The sequence below is a fragment of the Marmota flaviventris genome, chromosome 15 (assembly GCF_047511675.1).
Source record: "Marmota flaviventris isolate mMarFla1 chromosome 15, mMarFla1.hap1, whole genome shotgun sequence".
Taxonomy (NCBI): domain Eukaryota; kingdom Metazoa; phylum Chordata; class Mammalia; order Rodentia; family Sciuridae; genus Marmota; species Marmota flaviventris.
The window spans coordinates 21,603,439-21,619,479 of record NC_092512.1 but is presented as its reverse complement, the minus strand read 5'-3'; the positions used below and the strand labels follow the sequence as shown (position 1 = coordinate 21,619,479).

Here is a 16,041-nt window from a genome sequence, read left to right as displayed (position 1 = left end):
CAGCAACCCAGGTAAATGTAAATAACTATAAACCAACTATATCTAATACCCTTTATAGGATGCTGTTTAAAACTCTATCGTTAATGCTACAGAGAGACATTTACACAAGCTGGGAACCCTTAGAGAGGAAATAAGCTGAACCAACATCTATTCACCTAAAAAAAGAGAGGAGAGAAATCCTTGCCCACGACCATTTTAGGCAACATAACCACTCCACTGATGAGCGGGCAAAAGCAAAGCAGACTGCCAGCCTCTTAAATTTACATATCATTTTCAACCCACGTTGACTTCTAATTACTTCACATACAACACATGTTCTTCCCAGCATGCACAGAGTGGTTGGAATTGCTATTCTTTGAAAGGAAATTCACCAGCACAAAGATGCATCACAACAGCTGAAAGTTATTTCACAATGGGACATGAAAAAACAAACCCTAGGATGAGACTAATTGCCTCGTGCCCAGGGGAAGAGATAAAAGAGGAATCCATCCATACTCCAGGCCACAGGACGATGACTCAGGTAGTGGTCTTGACCATTCAATCCCCCATGACAATGTGCTGTTTTTCAGTGTTTGCCCTCTGAGATGTACTGCCCACTCTTTCTGCCCTGCTCTAGGCACTGGGAATGATGGGACCTCAGGGACTGCACCACCTGGTCCTCCTTACTGGCTGGTGTCTGGTTAGGTTAGGTCAATGGGAAACACCAGCAAGAAAATGGAGATGGGACCAGAGAAGTCAAATATCTCCTCCCTGCGACCTTCTTACTTTGGTACCAGAGTTCTGGCAGCAGCCATGTCTCTCCGTGAGCACAGCCCTTGTAGGGAGGCCTCTCCTTTTCCTCCAGGTCTAGGGGTAGACACTGCTTCCTGATCTTGCAGGTACCTCCCTACCCATCCCTCCTAAGTAATCCCAGATTCTTCCACTTGAATCCTTCCCCTTGAATCATCTGATTCAAATTCTGTTTGCTGCCAGGACTTTGATAGATAGAGGCAGGAACTGTGTAACCAAAGTACCTGGCATAGAGACCAGAACAAAGAAATCTCTCAATAAATACTTGTTGAATGAATGTGCTCCTGGGATGCCAGCTTCCCTTGCAGGAAGCAGCAGAAAAATGCAGGCTGGTGTGTCTCCCAGCTTGTATTTCATAGCTATCTTTCCCTCTGAATGTGAAGCATCTCTTCTCCTGGCAACCCTTGCTCCAGACAACCCTTGCTCTGGCCGCTGCACAGGCACAATTGGCTGTGTGTTCCCCCTTTAATCCACACAGCGCTCACTCCCTCAGCCATTCATTCAACAAGTATTTATAGAGCTTTGGCTACATAGAAAGCATTTTAACAAGGTGAGGTCCGGGACATTGTGTCCTGGCGTTATTTAGGTTGCCCTTGTACATATAGCGTCTGTTCAACTCCATCGGATGGAAATTGGAAGCAGCCGTGGAATTTCAAGAAAGAGACACTGAATTGGGTGGCCTAGGTCAACACCAAGGCCCACTGTTAGAGCCAGTGTGGGGTCCAGAAGAGTGTGTGCTGCTCAGTGCTTATGCTTAACTAGAAAGGAAAATAAAAACGAATAAAAGAGGCAAGAGAAAGGTAGAGGGGGGAGGATAAACAGTTAAGTCTCCATGCTGTTTCAGCAGCTAGCATGAATAGAATGTTTCTGATATATTACATTTTTATACAGTTGTCTTTGATCTCAACTATGCCTTAAAGTAAGGCTTCAGAGATCAATACTCATTCGAGTTGTAAAAAATTGGTTTTCTATCATATCTGTCTTCTCCCCCACATGCATTTTTTTGTGGGGGGGAATCTTATTTTTGGTCAAATATCTGAACTCCTAAAATAGCAGGAGTCTCCATCTCAGCCTTAAAGTAGGGGGTGGGGGGAAGAGCGCTTTAGGTCAAGATGGGAAAACTGCCTTTAGAACCCAGAACAGCAATTCCTAACAGGCATTTCACAGGGATTGGGATAAGTAGGGAAGGATGGGTGTCAGAATCTGGACTGCACAGTCTCAGGATAATGCATTAGAGAACCCCCAACCATTGGCAGTACTCACCTGCCCCCAACTGTGCTTTTTAAGAGCAAAAAAACGGAGGGCAGGCTGCAGGGAAGAGACAGGCCCAGTCATGCAAATGAGAAGCCAATTAGCAGAGAAAACAAAAGAAGAAATGCCCTCCTCCGCGTGCCAGGTGGGGCAAGGTGCTGGGTTAATTAAAACCAATTCTGCAGAAAGTTTTGAAAAATGTTTTCAACTTTCACCACAGCAAAGGCAAGAGAAGGGCTGGCACCTGGGGACGTGGGGCACTTGCTGGAAGAAGTCTCCAGCCCACTTAGGGCTGGCCCTTACCTCAGTCGTGGAGAGCACAGTGTCCTCGTCAAGGCTGAGCACAGCGTCTGTGATGATGTTGTCATAGGGCAGAAACCGGCTGCTCATCACCTGCAGAGTAGGCAGAATGCAGGCAGGAGGGAGGGAAGGAGGGAAAAACAGAGGTATCATTAGAGTCCTGTTTTCAGGACAATTCCCCCTTCCTCACCTTCATAAAGATGCTCTACTGCCTGGTCATTCCTCAACTTTGAAAGATTTCTGCTCCCTTTTGTTCAACAACTACTGGGCACCTTCCGTGTACCAGGCACCTTGCTGGTTGAAGGAGGACAAAGATAAATAAGATATGTGCCCTGTCTTTGAGGAGCTCGTAGTCTGTAGAGACCACAAATCATTTGACTAGTTTTAGCTCAAACTGAAAAATGCCAAGAGACCAGAGGACAGAGCAGTCAGTTGCCTGGAAGAGCAGAGGAAGACAGGACCTTGAGGGGCAGATATCACCAGGTGCAGATGGCAGTGGGCAGTACACATAGGAGGCTCTGCAGATGCAAAGGGATGGAAGAGAGAATCAGCACCTGGAAGGCAGGATGGAATGAAAAAGAGGTGTGGCCAGGCTGATCACAGGTCTGCAAATATTTACAAATTCCACTATATGTTTATTTTAGTACAGAATATAAAGAATATATTGTCATTTCTATTGTAGCTATACCAATCTAGGATAGTAATAAAAGTTAATTTACAAATCATTTCATTAAAGTAAAACTAAGTATGGGCAGGGGATATAGCTCAGTTGGTAGAGTGCTTGCCTTGCATGCACAAAGCCCTGGGTTCAATCCCCAGCATCACAATAAATAAATAAATAAGACTGAGTTGACTTAAAGAAAAATTTTTAGTAAGTAATAACACATGTAATTCACAGATTTAGAAAAATTGTGCAAATAATTTAAGAATAAATTCTGGGCAAATCCAGAATCAGGCATGGTGAGATGTGTGTGTGTGTGTGTGTGTGTGTGTATGTGTCTGGTTGGGGCTTTGAGAACAAGGGCATCAGCAGGAACATGGAGAATGGGGAGGCCACTGTGTGACAGTCATGCCTCCTCCCTTTGTGTAGAATACATCACCCAAGAACTAGTATTTTTTTTGACCATTTAGTATGTACCAGGAAATGTTCCAAGTCCTTTATAAACATCATCTCATTTCATCTTTATAACAACCATATTATAGAGGAGGAAACTGGGGAGCAAGAAGGAAAAGTGCTTTGCCCAAGATGCACCCTGGTTTCAACCTGGGAGCTGTGACTGAGCATTTCAGCCATAGTGCTGTTAACGGTGGCAGGTCTGGAAAGAACCTCAAAGTGAACGTGGGGACAGATGAGGTGACTGCACCTTCACTGCTGTCCTCTGGAAGTATGTAACGGTTATGTCGGTCGGCTCTTCTGAATTCACACAGAGAGACCTGAGACAAGATGCTTGCCATCGCCTGAGAAGCACAAAGCCCAGAGACTGAAGTAGCTCAACAATGGAGATGAAGGGGAAGGGGAGGAGGAAGAAGAGACACCTAACTGGCTGCCAAGGCACACACGCTCTGCAATTCAGAGCTCCCCAAAGAAGGCCCAGCTGTGCCGATATGGAGAAGCCAGCTCATCTGCAGGACTCCATGCCTGCGAAGCATGGGCATCTTCAGACATTAAAGACTGGCTGGCCGGAGCCATGCTAACCTTTCTCTGAGAGCTCAAGGAACAAAGCTGCAGTGTGACTGGCTTCAGGGGCTGCTCCTACACATTTGTCAACTGAGTCAGGCTTTCTTTCCTGAAACATCTTTCTCAGGCTTTCAAAATAAAACACAAAGCGATCAGCAGCCACATACACTCGGCACTCAGAAATCTCAGCCCGAAGCGGTTCTCCTGATCCTGTTTACATGTCCACTGAGGAAGGAAAGACCCATTAGCTGCCAGCTTAGCGTTGCCCTGACCTTTCCCTTGTTAGGCCTGTAGGGGAAAACTGCAAAGACAAGGCCCATAAATTCAAAACAGAATTTCACAGCCAAAGCAGCATACACACATCGATTTTCAATTCAAGGCTAGATCTGGAGATTTTAAATGGAGAATAAGGAGGTCCTAGAATTCTTCCTTGTCATTTGCTCGCTGGCTTTAAAGGATCTGTTTTCTCTTCTCGGAACCTGCTTCATCAATGGGTCACGAACCCATCAGCCAGCCACTTTCAAGTGTAGTGGAAAAACAGGGGCTTTTTTTTTTTTTTTTTAATACTTTGCCTTAGTCACCTTCCTGAATGGGTTAGTGGGAGAGGAACCAAGGAAAGTGCCAAGTCAATCATGAGTGAACTGGGTTTTCCCTGTGAGTTCACCTAAAAAGTATTTTACCACATGAGCATCCCACTCCTTCAGAACTAACAAACAGCACTAGGTAATGACCAAGATTCAGGAAGTTTACTGTCTAGTGTGGCAGATAAGAAATGCATACAAATAATTCCCCAAAGCTTGGTAGTGCTCGTTTGAGCATTTACTGTGTGTCCACACTCCTTGGTACACCTGTATGCATAGCAGCGCTCATTTGATCCTTTTAGCTACTGCATTAGTTAGGTATTATCAGTGCTTCCACCTACTGAAGGAAGAAGCACTTTTAGTAACTCACGTTAGGTCACACAAGAGTAAGTCTGATTCTAGAACCTGTGACAAATCAGGATGTGATAATACCTCCCAGAAGAATAGCCAACAGCTACTGAACTCCTGGTGTGTGTGTAACAGGTACACTGGGCTAAGCAGCTGATCAACAGTATCTCATTTAATCTTTGAGTAGGTCTCTGTAGTAGCTCAGGCTCCTTAAAATACACAGTCTAAAGCGATACTTCAATGAAAAGGCTTCCTCCCTAGGAGGGGCAATCATAGGACATTGACAGGGAGAGAAAAGACACACATCATGGGGCCCACTAGATCAGTGGCCAATAATTAGCCTGTGACTAAACAAACTGCCAGGAGCCCAGACATAGATATGGCTGGGAGAATCTGAGGTATCTCATGAAAGACACTGGATAAAGTCCACGGGAAAGGTACTATTTTCATCATCACCATTTTACAAATAAAGCAATTGGGAGGTTTTTTTTTTTTTTTCTCATCAAGAGTAAAAAAATAAAGTCAGTTAATGAATCAGTGCATGACGGTGCTATACTACCTACAGGAGTCAGAACAGCTCCAGTCACTGAGACTGGATCCGATCTGAACATCCTGACACATCCAAACAAAGACATCAACCCAGAGAGAGATCTGGTCACCCAGGGCAGGGTACAAACCAGAGTTGCCTGCATACCTCTGAGCACTGACCAGGGCTGCAGGCTCTGTCATGGGATCACTGCAGTTACTATGACAGACTGTTCTTCTAGGAAGGTAGATATAAGGGGTTGGGGGCAAAAGAGTTTTGTGTGCCAGTCCCTTTGGGAAACTAGGGTTGACAGGGTAGAACAACTGATGCCCAGAGCATGTGGCTGGACTCCACCCCTATGAATATTAACTGCATTTATCTGGTTCCTCATGGTGTTCTAAGCCTAGAACACAGTGCCCAGCACACAGTAGGCAACTGAATAGATCCTGACCGGGAGACCACAGCAACTCTATGCATCAGGTTGAGCCATATGAAGCCGTCACTTTTGAGGAATTGAATGATGATTTCAAATGGTTTGACCCATAAGTTGATATTCTGTTATTCTGGCTCAGGGGTGTTTTACTTAGTGGGAGCCAGTCCCTCATGACCTGATCCCTTGAGAAATAATAAAGTTAGTCTCTTAGATGACACTGCTTCATCCAACTTAATTTCATTTAGTAGCGTCTGATTTCTTCACAAATGGGAAAATCTACAAGAAAGCAACAAGCAGAAGTTGGAGAGATGAGCTCGCCACCCACTGCCAAGAGCAGAGGAAGTTTCCAGGAGTAGCAGCTGGTGAACAGGGCTTAAAGGATGCAGGGGAATGACGACAAACAGGAAGAGTTGAGAAGAGCAGTCAAGTTTTAAGGCAAATGGCAAGACAGAAACTAGAGAGAGGGACATAATGGTCAACGGTATCTATATGGTGAAACAGCGGAAAGACGAGAAGGCTGAGTATGGCCAGATGACACTTGGCATCCACTATCAGTTTAGCACATTAGCAAATGAAGTATCCAAAGGGCCACAAGATGATCCCAGAGCGTTCAGCTGGGCAGAGTGGACTGGAGATCTGAAGCAGGGATCAGAGAGCAGCCCCGTGAGAGACTTTGGATAGAAGCACCCAAACAAAATTAGGGTCCTTTTTAGGTAACTGTGAGGAAGTTATCTAACATCTTTTCTGAAAGACACAGTTCATTTGGATTCATAACTAAGCAAACCCACGTAGCACCACCATCCTCAAGATTTGTGGAAAGGTTACTATTGCCAGGCCCCGAATTCATGCAGCCCTATGGGATATGCATCGTTATTTCTACTTTGTGAATGAGGAAAATGAAGCTCTAAGAACTTACATATATATATATATATATATATATATATATATATATATATATATATATACACATACACACACACAAAGTCAAAAGTTACTAGTTTTGGGATTAAGATCCAGGTTTGCTGATTCCAAAGCCGATGGCTGTTAAAGCTAAGGATATTCTGAGACAAGTGCAGTTTTAGAAAGCATAATCCGCAGAGCTCTTATGGGTGTTGACCTTCTAGGGTGAACACCGACAGTGGCCCATGAAGAAACAAAGATTCCATGGTAGTTTCCCATGAGGAACTTGAGGCCTACCTTGCTTTCTCCTTCAATGACGATGACAGGCACAGCAGTGGCAGGCCAGCGGTGTTTGGCTGGTAGAGGTTTGTCACAATTCCATAGAACTATGATCTGAAAGGAACAGGTCATTAGATGGATGGCCGGTTTAGGTGTATCTAATGCAGGTCTCCAACCCAAAGGCTCTTCTGATAGATAGAGAGCCACAGGGAAGCTGGAGAGTCCAGTCAGGCAGAAGGGACAACACCAAAACTGAAATCCAAAGTGAGACCACTCCCATACAACCCTGAGAATCTCATCACTTCAACAACCAGAGAAAGGAACAGAAAGCACAACCTAAAAATGGGTCTGTGGGGTAGGAGGAAAGAAGTAACTTTAAGGTTGCTGGAGCTTAATAAAGTAGATTCCAAAATTCTGATATCTTACGATGATGAGGAAGATCAACTCTGATCAAGTTAAATAAAAATGTATACTAAACATCTGAACATCTGTTGTACACTTGAGCTATGCCAGGCAATGTGGGCGAAATAAAAGAATTCAAGATAGATCTAGGATGAGCTTATGTTTGGAGTTTCCAGAATGATTGCTGATTTTTATGTGACTTTATAATTTCCAATAAAGACACTTAGTTCAAAAACATGTGAGCTTCAACATGACTTGATTCTTTCCACATTTATAAACCTTCTTACATATACTAATTCACAAATCAGAAAAACCACTGTTAAAGAGTATGGGGCAATACTGATTTGAAAAATACTGTTATCATAGTCATGATCTTCTGCTCTTACTTTTATAGTCATGGTTGTGAAAGAAAAGTTGGTGCCTCCTGACACCAACAAGGCTGTTTCTTCTATTGAACTTAGCATCCCACAGCTCTGGGTGATCCAGGGGCCTTCTGATGTTACTCTTATCATTTTGACACTTAGAAACAAAATAACGTACTTACATATAAAAATGTGTAAAGTGTGCATTTCTGAGTGTGTGTGTGTGTGATCAAAATAGCGCAAAGGTCTTTCTGTAACTCACCCCTACCTGTGCCAGGTTTTACTTCTAAGAATCTTTGGGTTGATGGAAACAGTAACAAGGCTTGGCCCATGAAAGGAGAGTAACAGGGTCTGATGCTACATGAGCCCTGCGAGCCAAGCGTCTAACAGGTAAGGAGCCAGGAGGAAGCTCTGATCTGCTGAGGAGAAGAGGGCAGGTGCGCTCACCTGGGCACAGTACTGAGACTTGGCTGCAGCCACGAGAAGCTTCAACACTGGCTGGGACTGAGAGACCAGGGGGGTCACCGCATGGATGACTGCAGTGAATTTGGAGGGGGGCTTTAAACCTGCGAAGGAAAGCAGAGAGGGGTCTAATGGAACACTGAAAAAACAAGACTGAGAAAATGACTCCTTCTTGCTCCATTGCTTCACCTTGGAGCTAATGTTCCCTTCTAGCATATTTTCCCTTTGCCTCTTACGTCCTGACAGAACAGAAATGAGGTGAAAAGCTGCAACTTAACTACTGCCTCAGTCTCGAGACCTCACAACATGACAGATTGATGTCCATTCCCAGGTTCTTCCTCTGGCACCCCCTCCCTCCCTTGGCGATGTTTCTTGCATCTTTCTTCAGCTTCTCAGTCCCAATGTCTACACACACACACACACACACACACACACATACACACACACACACCACTCACACTCTCAAGCAATCTTCTCTTCCAGTTCACTTCTATCTCAATATGAATTTACACAAATGTGTTCTCTCTCCCAGGGGTTTGCATGTATCTGATTCTTAATTATGCAACTGACATTTTTTTTTGCCTGATTAATAGTATTTCAAATAATAATGAGCAACTGACAAAGGTTAAAAGAACAGCACCCAGAACCTGCCTGTCTAGGCTAGGGTTCTATCTAAGTTCTACCACGTAGTGGTGGGACCTTGGAAAATTACTTAACTCTCTGAGTTCCCACAGCTGTGAGATGGGGCTTCAAGTAACAGTATAAAACTTCAGAGTTACTGTGAGGATTAAATAAGTTCATGCACATGAAGCAATTAAAATGGGACTTACAAGTCATGAGTTCAGTACATGTTGGCTGTTTTCCCCACATCCCCTCCCACCACAATCATTATTTTGGAAAGGAAGCCCCAGTACTCCAAGAATCTTTTCTCTGTGAGGCAGTAACATATCTGAGACCAAAAGTATGTGATGCTGACTCCTACACATGGTGTGCTCTGAAGCCCTAGGTAGAGAAGGGTCATACATATGCAACACAACCACGACCACCAAAGAGAAAGCAAAGCAGCGAGATGGCTTCTCCTGGTGAGTCTTCCCACAAGAACCCATAAAAAGTTAGAATTACGTTAAGAACCTTTTAAAACGTCATTAGTTTAGAGCCACTAATTTGGCTTTAGTAGCTTAAATGAGAACAAGAGAGCACAGGGACATTGGAGTTAAGCTTTGATATCGAAGGGATCAAGGTTAGAATCAGACTATACATGTTACAGAGTTATATGAATGTTTTGTAGAGAAAATTATATCATCTGATCAGCACTTTATTTGTAACGTAGAAAGAATATCATGGCCCCACTACCTAGGCAAACATTCAAGAAAGAATAAACACAATTGAGGAACTGCATTTTTAACAATGGGAACAAGTTGCTGGTTTTAGATTTCCCTATAATAGTTTAAGAAGCATCCTTGACACATTTCTAATGTGCTAACTCAGAGTAAAAACCACAAAACTCTAAAAGAGATGATATGAAAATTCCTAACTGCTGCCTTCATTGGACAATTACTAAATTCTAAATGTATTATCCTATCTGGACTGTTCAGTGAATTTGATATGGTCCCCATAACATGTTTGGTTTGGGTTCAAGGGTTCTGTGTCACTCACTGTGGGTGCTTCAGGCCATGGATTTCTTTATGTTTCATATTATTGGTTTCATGTTAAACATGTAAGTTTAAAATGGTGAGATGGTTTGGAAAATAATAGCCTAGGGCGAAAATCTTGAGTCTTTCTGCCACAACAACTTGCAAGATGCTTTACCATCTCAGGGTTTCTGTGGTGCTCTGATAAAGGACAACGTCCAAGGCTCCTGTACCATGTTTAGAGCCACCAGGGCTCAAACCGTGTAAATGTCTATGGCAGCAGAAGTGGCCTATTGTGGAGCTTTCTCCCCGTCGTGTCGTCTCCCTTTCCCCACTGTGATTAGATTAAATGCTGCTTGAGAGCAGAGATGTATTTTATTTGACCTTTTATTCCATGCACCTAGCATTGCATTAGAACAGCATATAAGAGGAGCACCATAAATGTTCAGAGAATTAATAAATGTGCCCTTGTCATACATTCCTAGTTATTTCTCCTTTACCTTTATTAATTCAGTTTTTCTTTGGTATAGATAGAGATTGTGGGAAAAAAAGTTGGGAGAGCTCTTCTAACTCTAGTTTATATATGAAGAGACCTAAATTTATAGCTAACATTATTACATTCAAAATGACCCATAATTTGAGGATCCTATATTTTAATAAGAAATAACTCTATTAAATATAAAGAGTAGCTTCTCCGATGAGAAACGAGGCTCCCCAACACCACCGCCCTCACTTTTCAGTGCTCTACTGGATTTATAATTCTTGAATTTGATATGCCATTTACAACGGGGCTCTGAAGGCTGTCTGTAGCGCAGGCTATTGGGAAGACCCCACTATAGAACAGAAGAATCAGGGGTCTGTCCTTTTGGGTCACATTTTGAGTGTAAGCAAAGGCAGCAGTCTGGAAGGAATGCACTTACCTAAATTAGCATAGTAGTAAGGAAAATCTCCCAGATAAGATGAATACTGTGGTAGTACGAACAATCCTCCAGGATGTTTGTTCCATATTAAACTGTTACGTGATATGTGCTTGAATATTCTGTCCTGAATAATCTAGAAAACAAAAACATTGCACATAGTGAGGACAAGAGCCTGATATTTGATCATGATCTTGTTCATCCAAATTTGAGAGACTAAGGCATTCAAAGTACTGACACTACCCCCTTCCCCCCCCATTCTCATGGATTAAAAACATCTGCAAGACAAAGAGAAGCAACAGGCAATGGGAAACAGGAGGGGAAAGAGATTATGGCTACACAAATGTCCTACTAAAACTTCAGTTTAACCATAAATTCCATCTTGTTGTTCTATGGATGAGTCGAAGCTCATTTAGAAGTAGAGTGTGTGGTACAGACAACCTGTCCTTGATGGTAGGGCATCTAGCATGGATCCAGATCAATACAAGCAAGATCTGCTTTCCATGTACACAGAGGTCAATGTGGATTATGCAGAGACCCAACTCCAAACATACGGAAGGCAAGACATCTTCTCTAGGCTGTTGAGGTTTTGATCATTTCCCTTAATTCAGGAGGTAGACTTATTTGCTTATAATATTTTCCTTCCAAAGTCAGGGACTTTGGGTACTGATGAGCTGAAATTTTCCTATATCTCAACCTCTAAAAGTAGCGACTTAACAATCACTCAAAACATCCTGTGAATAGGACAAAAAATACAACATATGAAGACTAAGAATAGTCAAGCTAGTTCATTAGTTTCTTTGGATTTTGGGACCTTGCAGATCATTAAATTCTATATGTTTAGAGTCAAACACTTTTCCATCCCAAATCATTTGTCAGTTGAAAGTGATTGGTTTACTTCAGGGCTTCGAACTCATAATTATATCATCTATTCCTTACGATATAAGATTTGGATACATGCACAAGGCCCTGGGTTCGATCCCCAGCACCCAAACAAAACAAAACAACAACAACCTCCCCCCCACACACACACACACAAGATAACTTGATACAAAATTTCACGTTTCCAGTTTTTTTTTTGTTTTGTACTGAAAAACCAGCCTCTACCTCAGAGCAAAGCCTGTCCAAGGAAGCGGGTGTGACCCTTGTCCTTGGAAAGACCCACAGAGCACTCATAGGCACATACCCACCCTGCTGAGCTGTTTATCTACAAATAACAGGAGAGATCTGCAGCACCAGGTGTCCCTGACTCAGTCAGGCTAGGTGAGGACCCATAGCAACCCCCTAGCAACCACCAATCAGCATGAGACAGGAAAAATACCTGGGATGCCAGATGACCCTCCCAGTAGTTTATGGTGGTTGATAACATGTTGGGAAACCATGTAGTTCAGCACGTACTCCCGTACTCCCCTCGTGGCTAAACCAATCAGTTCAAATGACTCCCCCTCTTGTACTAACCAATCACCCTTACCCAACTTGTTCCCGCCAGTGAATGCGCTAATCATGTTTTAGAGTTGTTTTATGATTTTCCTGTGGTGTGCGATGATTTGCTAAGAGATGCTATGACGTATGTGAAGTCCCTGCCTTCCCCAAAGAGTGTATAAAACTGCTGCAAACCCTGGGCTTGGAGCCTCTCAGCGTCACCAGTTGCTGTGTGCACGCAGATGACTGAGCTAGCTCCCAATAAGCACCTCTTTGCTGCTTACATCGATCTTGGTCTCTGGTAGTCTTTTGGGGGTCTTGAATTCGAGCATAACAGTACACGTGTGTGTGTGTGCATGTGCATGTGAGAGTGTGTGCTTAGCATATATGAGACCCTGAGCTCATACCCCAGCACCAAAATAAATAAATAAATAAATAAATAAATAAACATGAAAATAGAATAAAATCTTAATGTTAAGGAGAGACTGAAGGTCCACATAACCATTTTCCAGATCTCTATTTAATACAATGTGATTTTAGGTATAAATAATTTGAAATGGAGTTTTATGATTTGCTAAATTATTTACACCCTTGTCTCATCCCACATGGTGACTCAACAAGTAATAAAGTGGGCTTTGAAAATCTTGTCATATTTATTTTCCTAATGAGAGAGATGGAAGAAAGCAGGGAGAAAATTTAAAGGAGTGCATATATCTTGGTCTAATGATTTCTAAACTTTATCTTTCACTCAGATCAAAATTGCTAATTTCATATGGCTGGGCAGAGGTTTCTGATTTGGTACAGATTTTAGGAACATAGCTAAAATATGGATTTTATTCACTATGGTACAAGAACAATGGGTTGTAATGCTGTTGCCTACCCATTAATTGTGAGAAACTGTCATGGATATGAAGAGGTTTCACATGGTTTGCAATTTCACTTTGTACCTTCATTAGTTATACCTTCCAAATCTAAATTATCCAATTATCTAATTTATTTTCCTTTATCTATTTTTTTTCCACCTACATCCTGTTTTCTGTTGTTGTTTTTCCAAATGTATGTGCCTTTCAGTATATAGTCTAGTCTGGATATCAAGACACAGAATGAATTGTTAACAGATAGCATTGTAAATCCAACCAACACACAAAGGACATGAAACTCAGAGATGTCAGAGGTACACCTTCCCTCCAGGTCTCTGAGTGGTATGCTTTTCATTGTTATTATCTCTTTGGTTAGGTATCACAACATTTTCATCTTTTCAACTTCTAGGATATGATAATCAGTTATAGTACTCTTTTGAAATACTAATAAGCATTTTATATTCTCTTCAAATGGATCCAGACAAGAAAATACCAGAACAGGTATGAGAGCAATAGCAAATGTTGAATTTAACCTTGGCCAAGCAATTTGCCGCCTTATATCTCACTTTCCTCATTTGTAATAAAATAATAAAGCATCACATTAATTGTAACAATCTCTTAGGATTTAAGAATACCTGCTTAAGTGTTTACACCTAAGACTTGATAAATCCTTGTCCCTGTGCTCATTTTCTAGGTATATTTTTTTCTTATTTGTGCACAGCTGTAACAGATATCATCTATATGGATATTTTCCATAGTATTTTCATGGTTTAGTTATTCTAAATGACCATAAATGGGGCGATTTTTCCATGTAAAGCAATGAACATATTTATGCATGCATTTTTTTTTTCCAGATTAAGGAACGATTCTTTAGGACTTGGGTAAAGAATATGAATGTTATCGAGGCCATTCACATGTATTGCCAAGCATCTTTCTAAAAGGTTTATATCAACTTGATTTGGCAGAAGTTTGAAAGAGTAGGGATCTCATTTTATCAAATAGAAAGATCATTTTTCCTCTTCTAATACCCAGTTCTCCCTATCACTGCACTGGACAGCTCCCAGAATTCTTTCATCGCACCTAGTGCTTATGCTTTATTGTTGTAAGAGACTTCACATTTGGACACTTCTTTGGCTGTAAAGAAAATCAATACTCACACACACACAAACACACACACATAATACAATAATATTTTGTTATGGTCCAAAATGGCACCCTCAATAAAGATAATATTTCTTTTTTATTGGAATAAAGATGATATGTCTTACAAATTTAAATGAAAGAATGATAGGCTCCTTCTTTTTTTCTTTTTTTTATGTGCCATCTTAACTTTTCAAAATAATGGGCAATCGGTTATAGGTTATAGTCATTCTATGTGGCCCTGATTTGAGCTTTTGACCAAAGCAATGTTGCCCAATACACAGTTCCACTATACACCACCTTGCTGAAATAACAAGATCAATAATACTATAGTTTGAATATTCACAGTCTGATAACTGAAGAGGAAAATGGGAAAAACTTCCCAAATCTCCCACAAACAGTGCTTTCCTAGTTACCATTAGCTGTTTCCATATATCATTATAATCTCATGCACTTTTCTTTTGCTCATCTTGACTCTGACTCAGCATATGGTTTAATCCTGAGTGCCAGGTAATTGTGCAATGCTCTGATAAACAATGGAGTCCGGGCTGGGGATGTGGCTCAAGCGGTAGCGCGCTCGCCTGGCATGCGTGCGGCCCAGGTGTGATCCTCAGCACCACATACAAACAAAGATGTTGTGTCCGCCGATAACTAAAAAATAAATATTGAAATTCTCTCTCTCTCTCAAGAAAAAACAAACAAACAAACAAACAAAAACAATGGAGTCCATGAAGGAATACTGTCCTGGTGGTAATTTACCATTGGCCCTAACATGACTTTTCAATGTGCACAATATATACCTCCTGCTCTAAAAAGCTTAGCAATGATTAAATAGCCCCTTAATTCCAAGAAACAGGACAAGGAAATTTCACTCAGACTGGAAAAACCATCAGAATTCCACTATGACAGCGTGCTTCACAAATGAAATGTTCTAGTGCCTTGACCCAGGTTTTGGAAAGAAGGATGCGGAATCCTGTCTTCAATTGTGTCTGGGAGCATCACATAAAATTCTAGGGCTCATAGTCTCCAAAGACCCAGTAATTCCATTTCCATGGCCTGGAATAATAGTAAGAAAGAAGGACTGAGAGTTCAAGTCTGAACATAATATCTTGAGCAAAGAATCCTCAGGTCTCTGCTGCCTAAAGGTAACTTTGATTATTCTCATACCTGAGGAGCTCTAGCGCTCATCAATTGACTTTTATCATCCAAAGTGGGCATTTTTTATATACAATACTTAAATTATTTTTAACACATTGGCTTTGTTTATTTGTGTGTGCAGATGGCATTTTCTGCCATTTCCCTGCTTTTCTGTTTATGCTGATTTTGGGGGGGGGTAATTGGAGTAATGAATTAAGATGGGAAAAGTGAATGGTTTCTCTACATAATTTGGTAGAGAGGTCAAATTATTACAACCCAATCTTGGATTGACATAAAGAGATTTGACAGTCACTATAAATCTGAATGAAGTATGTGATTTTTAGTGTTTTAAAAAATAACTGTGTTGATGAAGAACTGCATAGCTTAAATTCAAAGGAAGTAGGCCTTTCAGGGCTCAGAGATGAAAATGGCTGAACTTTACATTGAATTCAGATGAATATAACACAACCAACTATTAGTTTAGGATAACGGAGCACTAACATCAGAGACAAGGAAACAGATCCATGCAAGACCAAACTCTGAAGAAATAAAACAAATGAGCCACTATCTTTCAAATGGCAACTTAGCAAAGTGTGCATGTGTGTGCTTAAGTTACAACCTTT

At 41.6% G+C, this 16,041-nt stretch overlaps 1 protein-coding gene across 1 annotated transcript in view; it reads right to left on the bottom strand.

Annotated features, from left to right (window-relative positions):
• The window catches only part of Ext1 (exostosin glycosyltransferase 1), a 264,495-nt gene that overhangs the window by 9,392 nt on the left and 239,062 nt on the right, over positions 1-16,041 (bottom strand). The window contains exons 5-8 of the mRNA XM_027952606.2: positions 10,863-10,995; positions 8,297-8,415; positions 7,104-7,199; positions 2,344-2,433 (exon numbers count right to left, since the gene is read on the bottom strand). Of these exons, the coding sequence (XP_027808407.1) occupies positions 2,344-2,433; positions 7,104-7,199; positions 8,297-8,415; positions 10,863-10,995 (438 nt within the window). The remainder of the gene's footprint in view (positions 1-2,343; positions 2,434-7,103; positions 7,200-8,296; positions 8,416-10,862; positions 10,996-16,041) is intronic.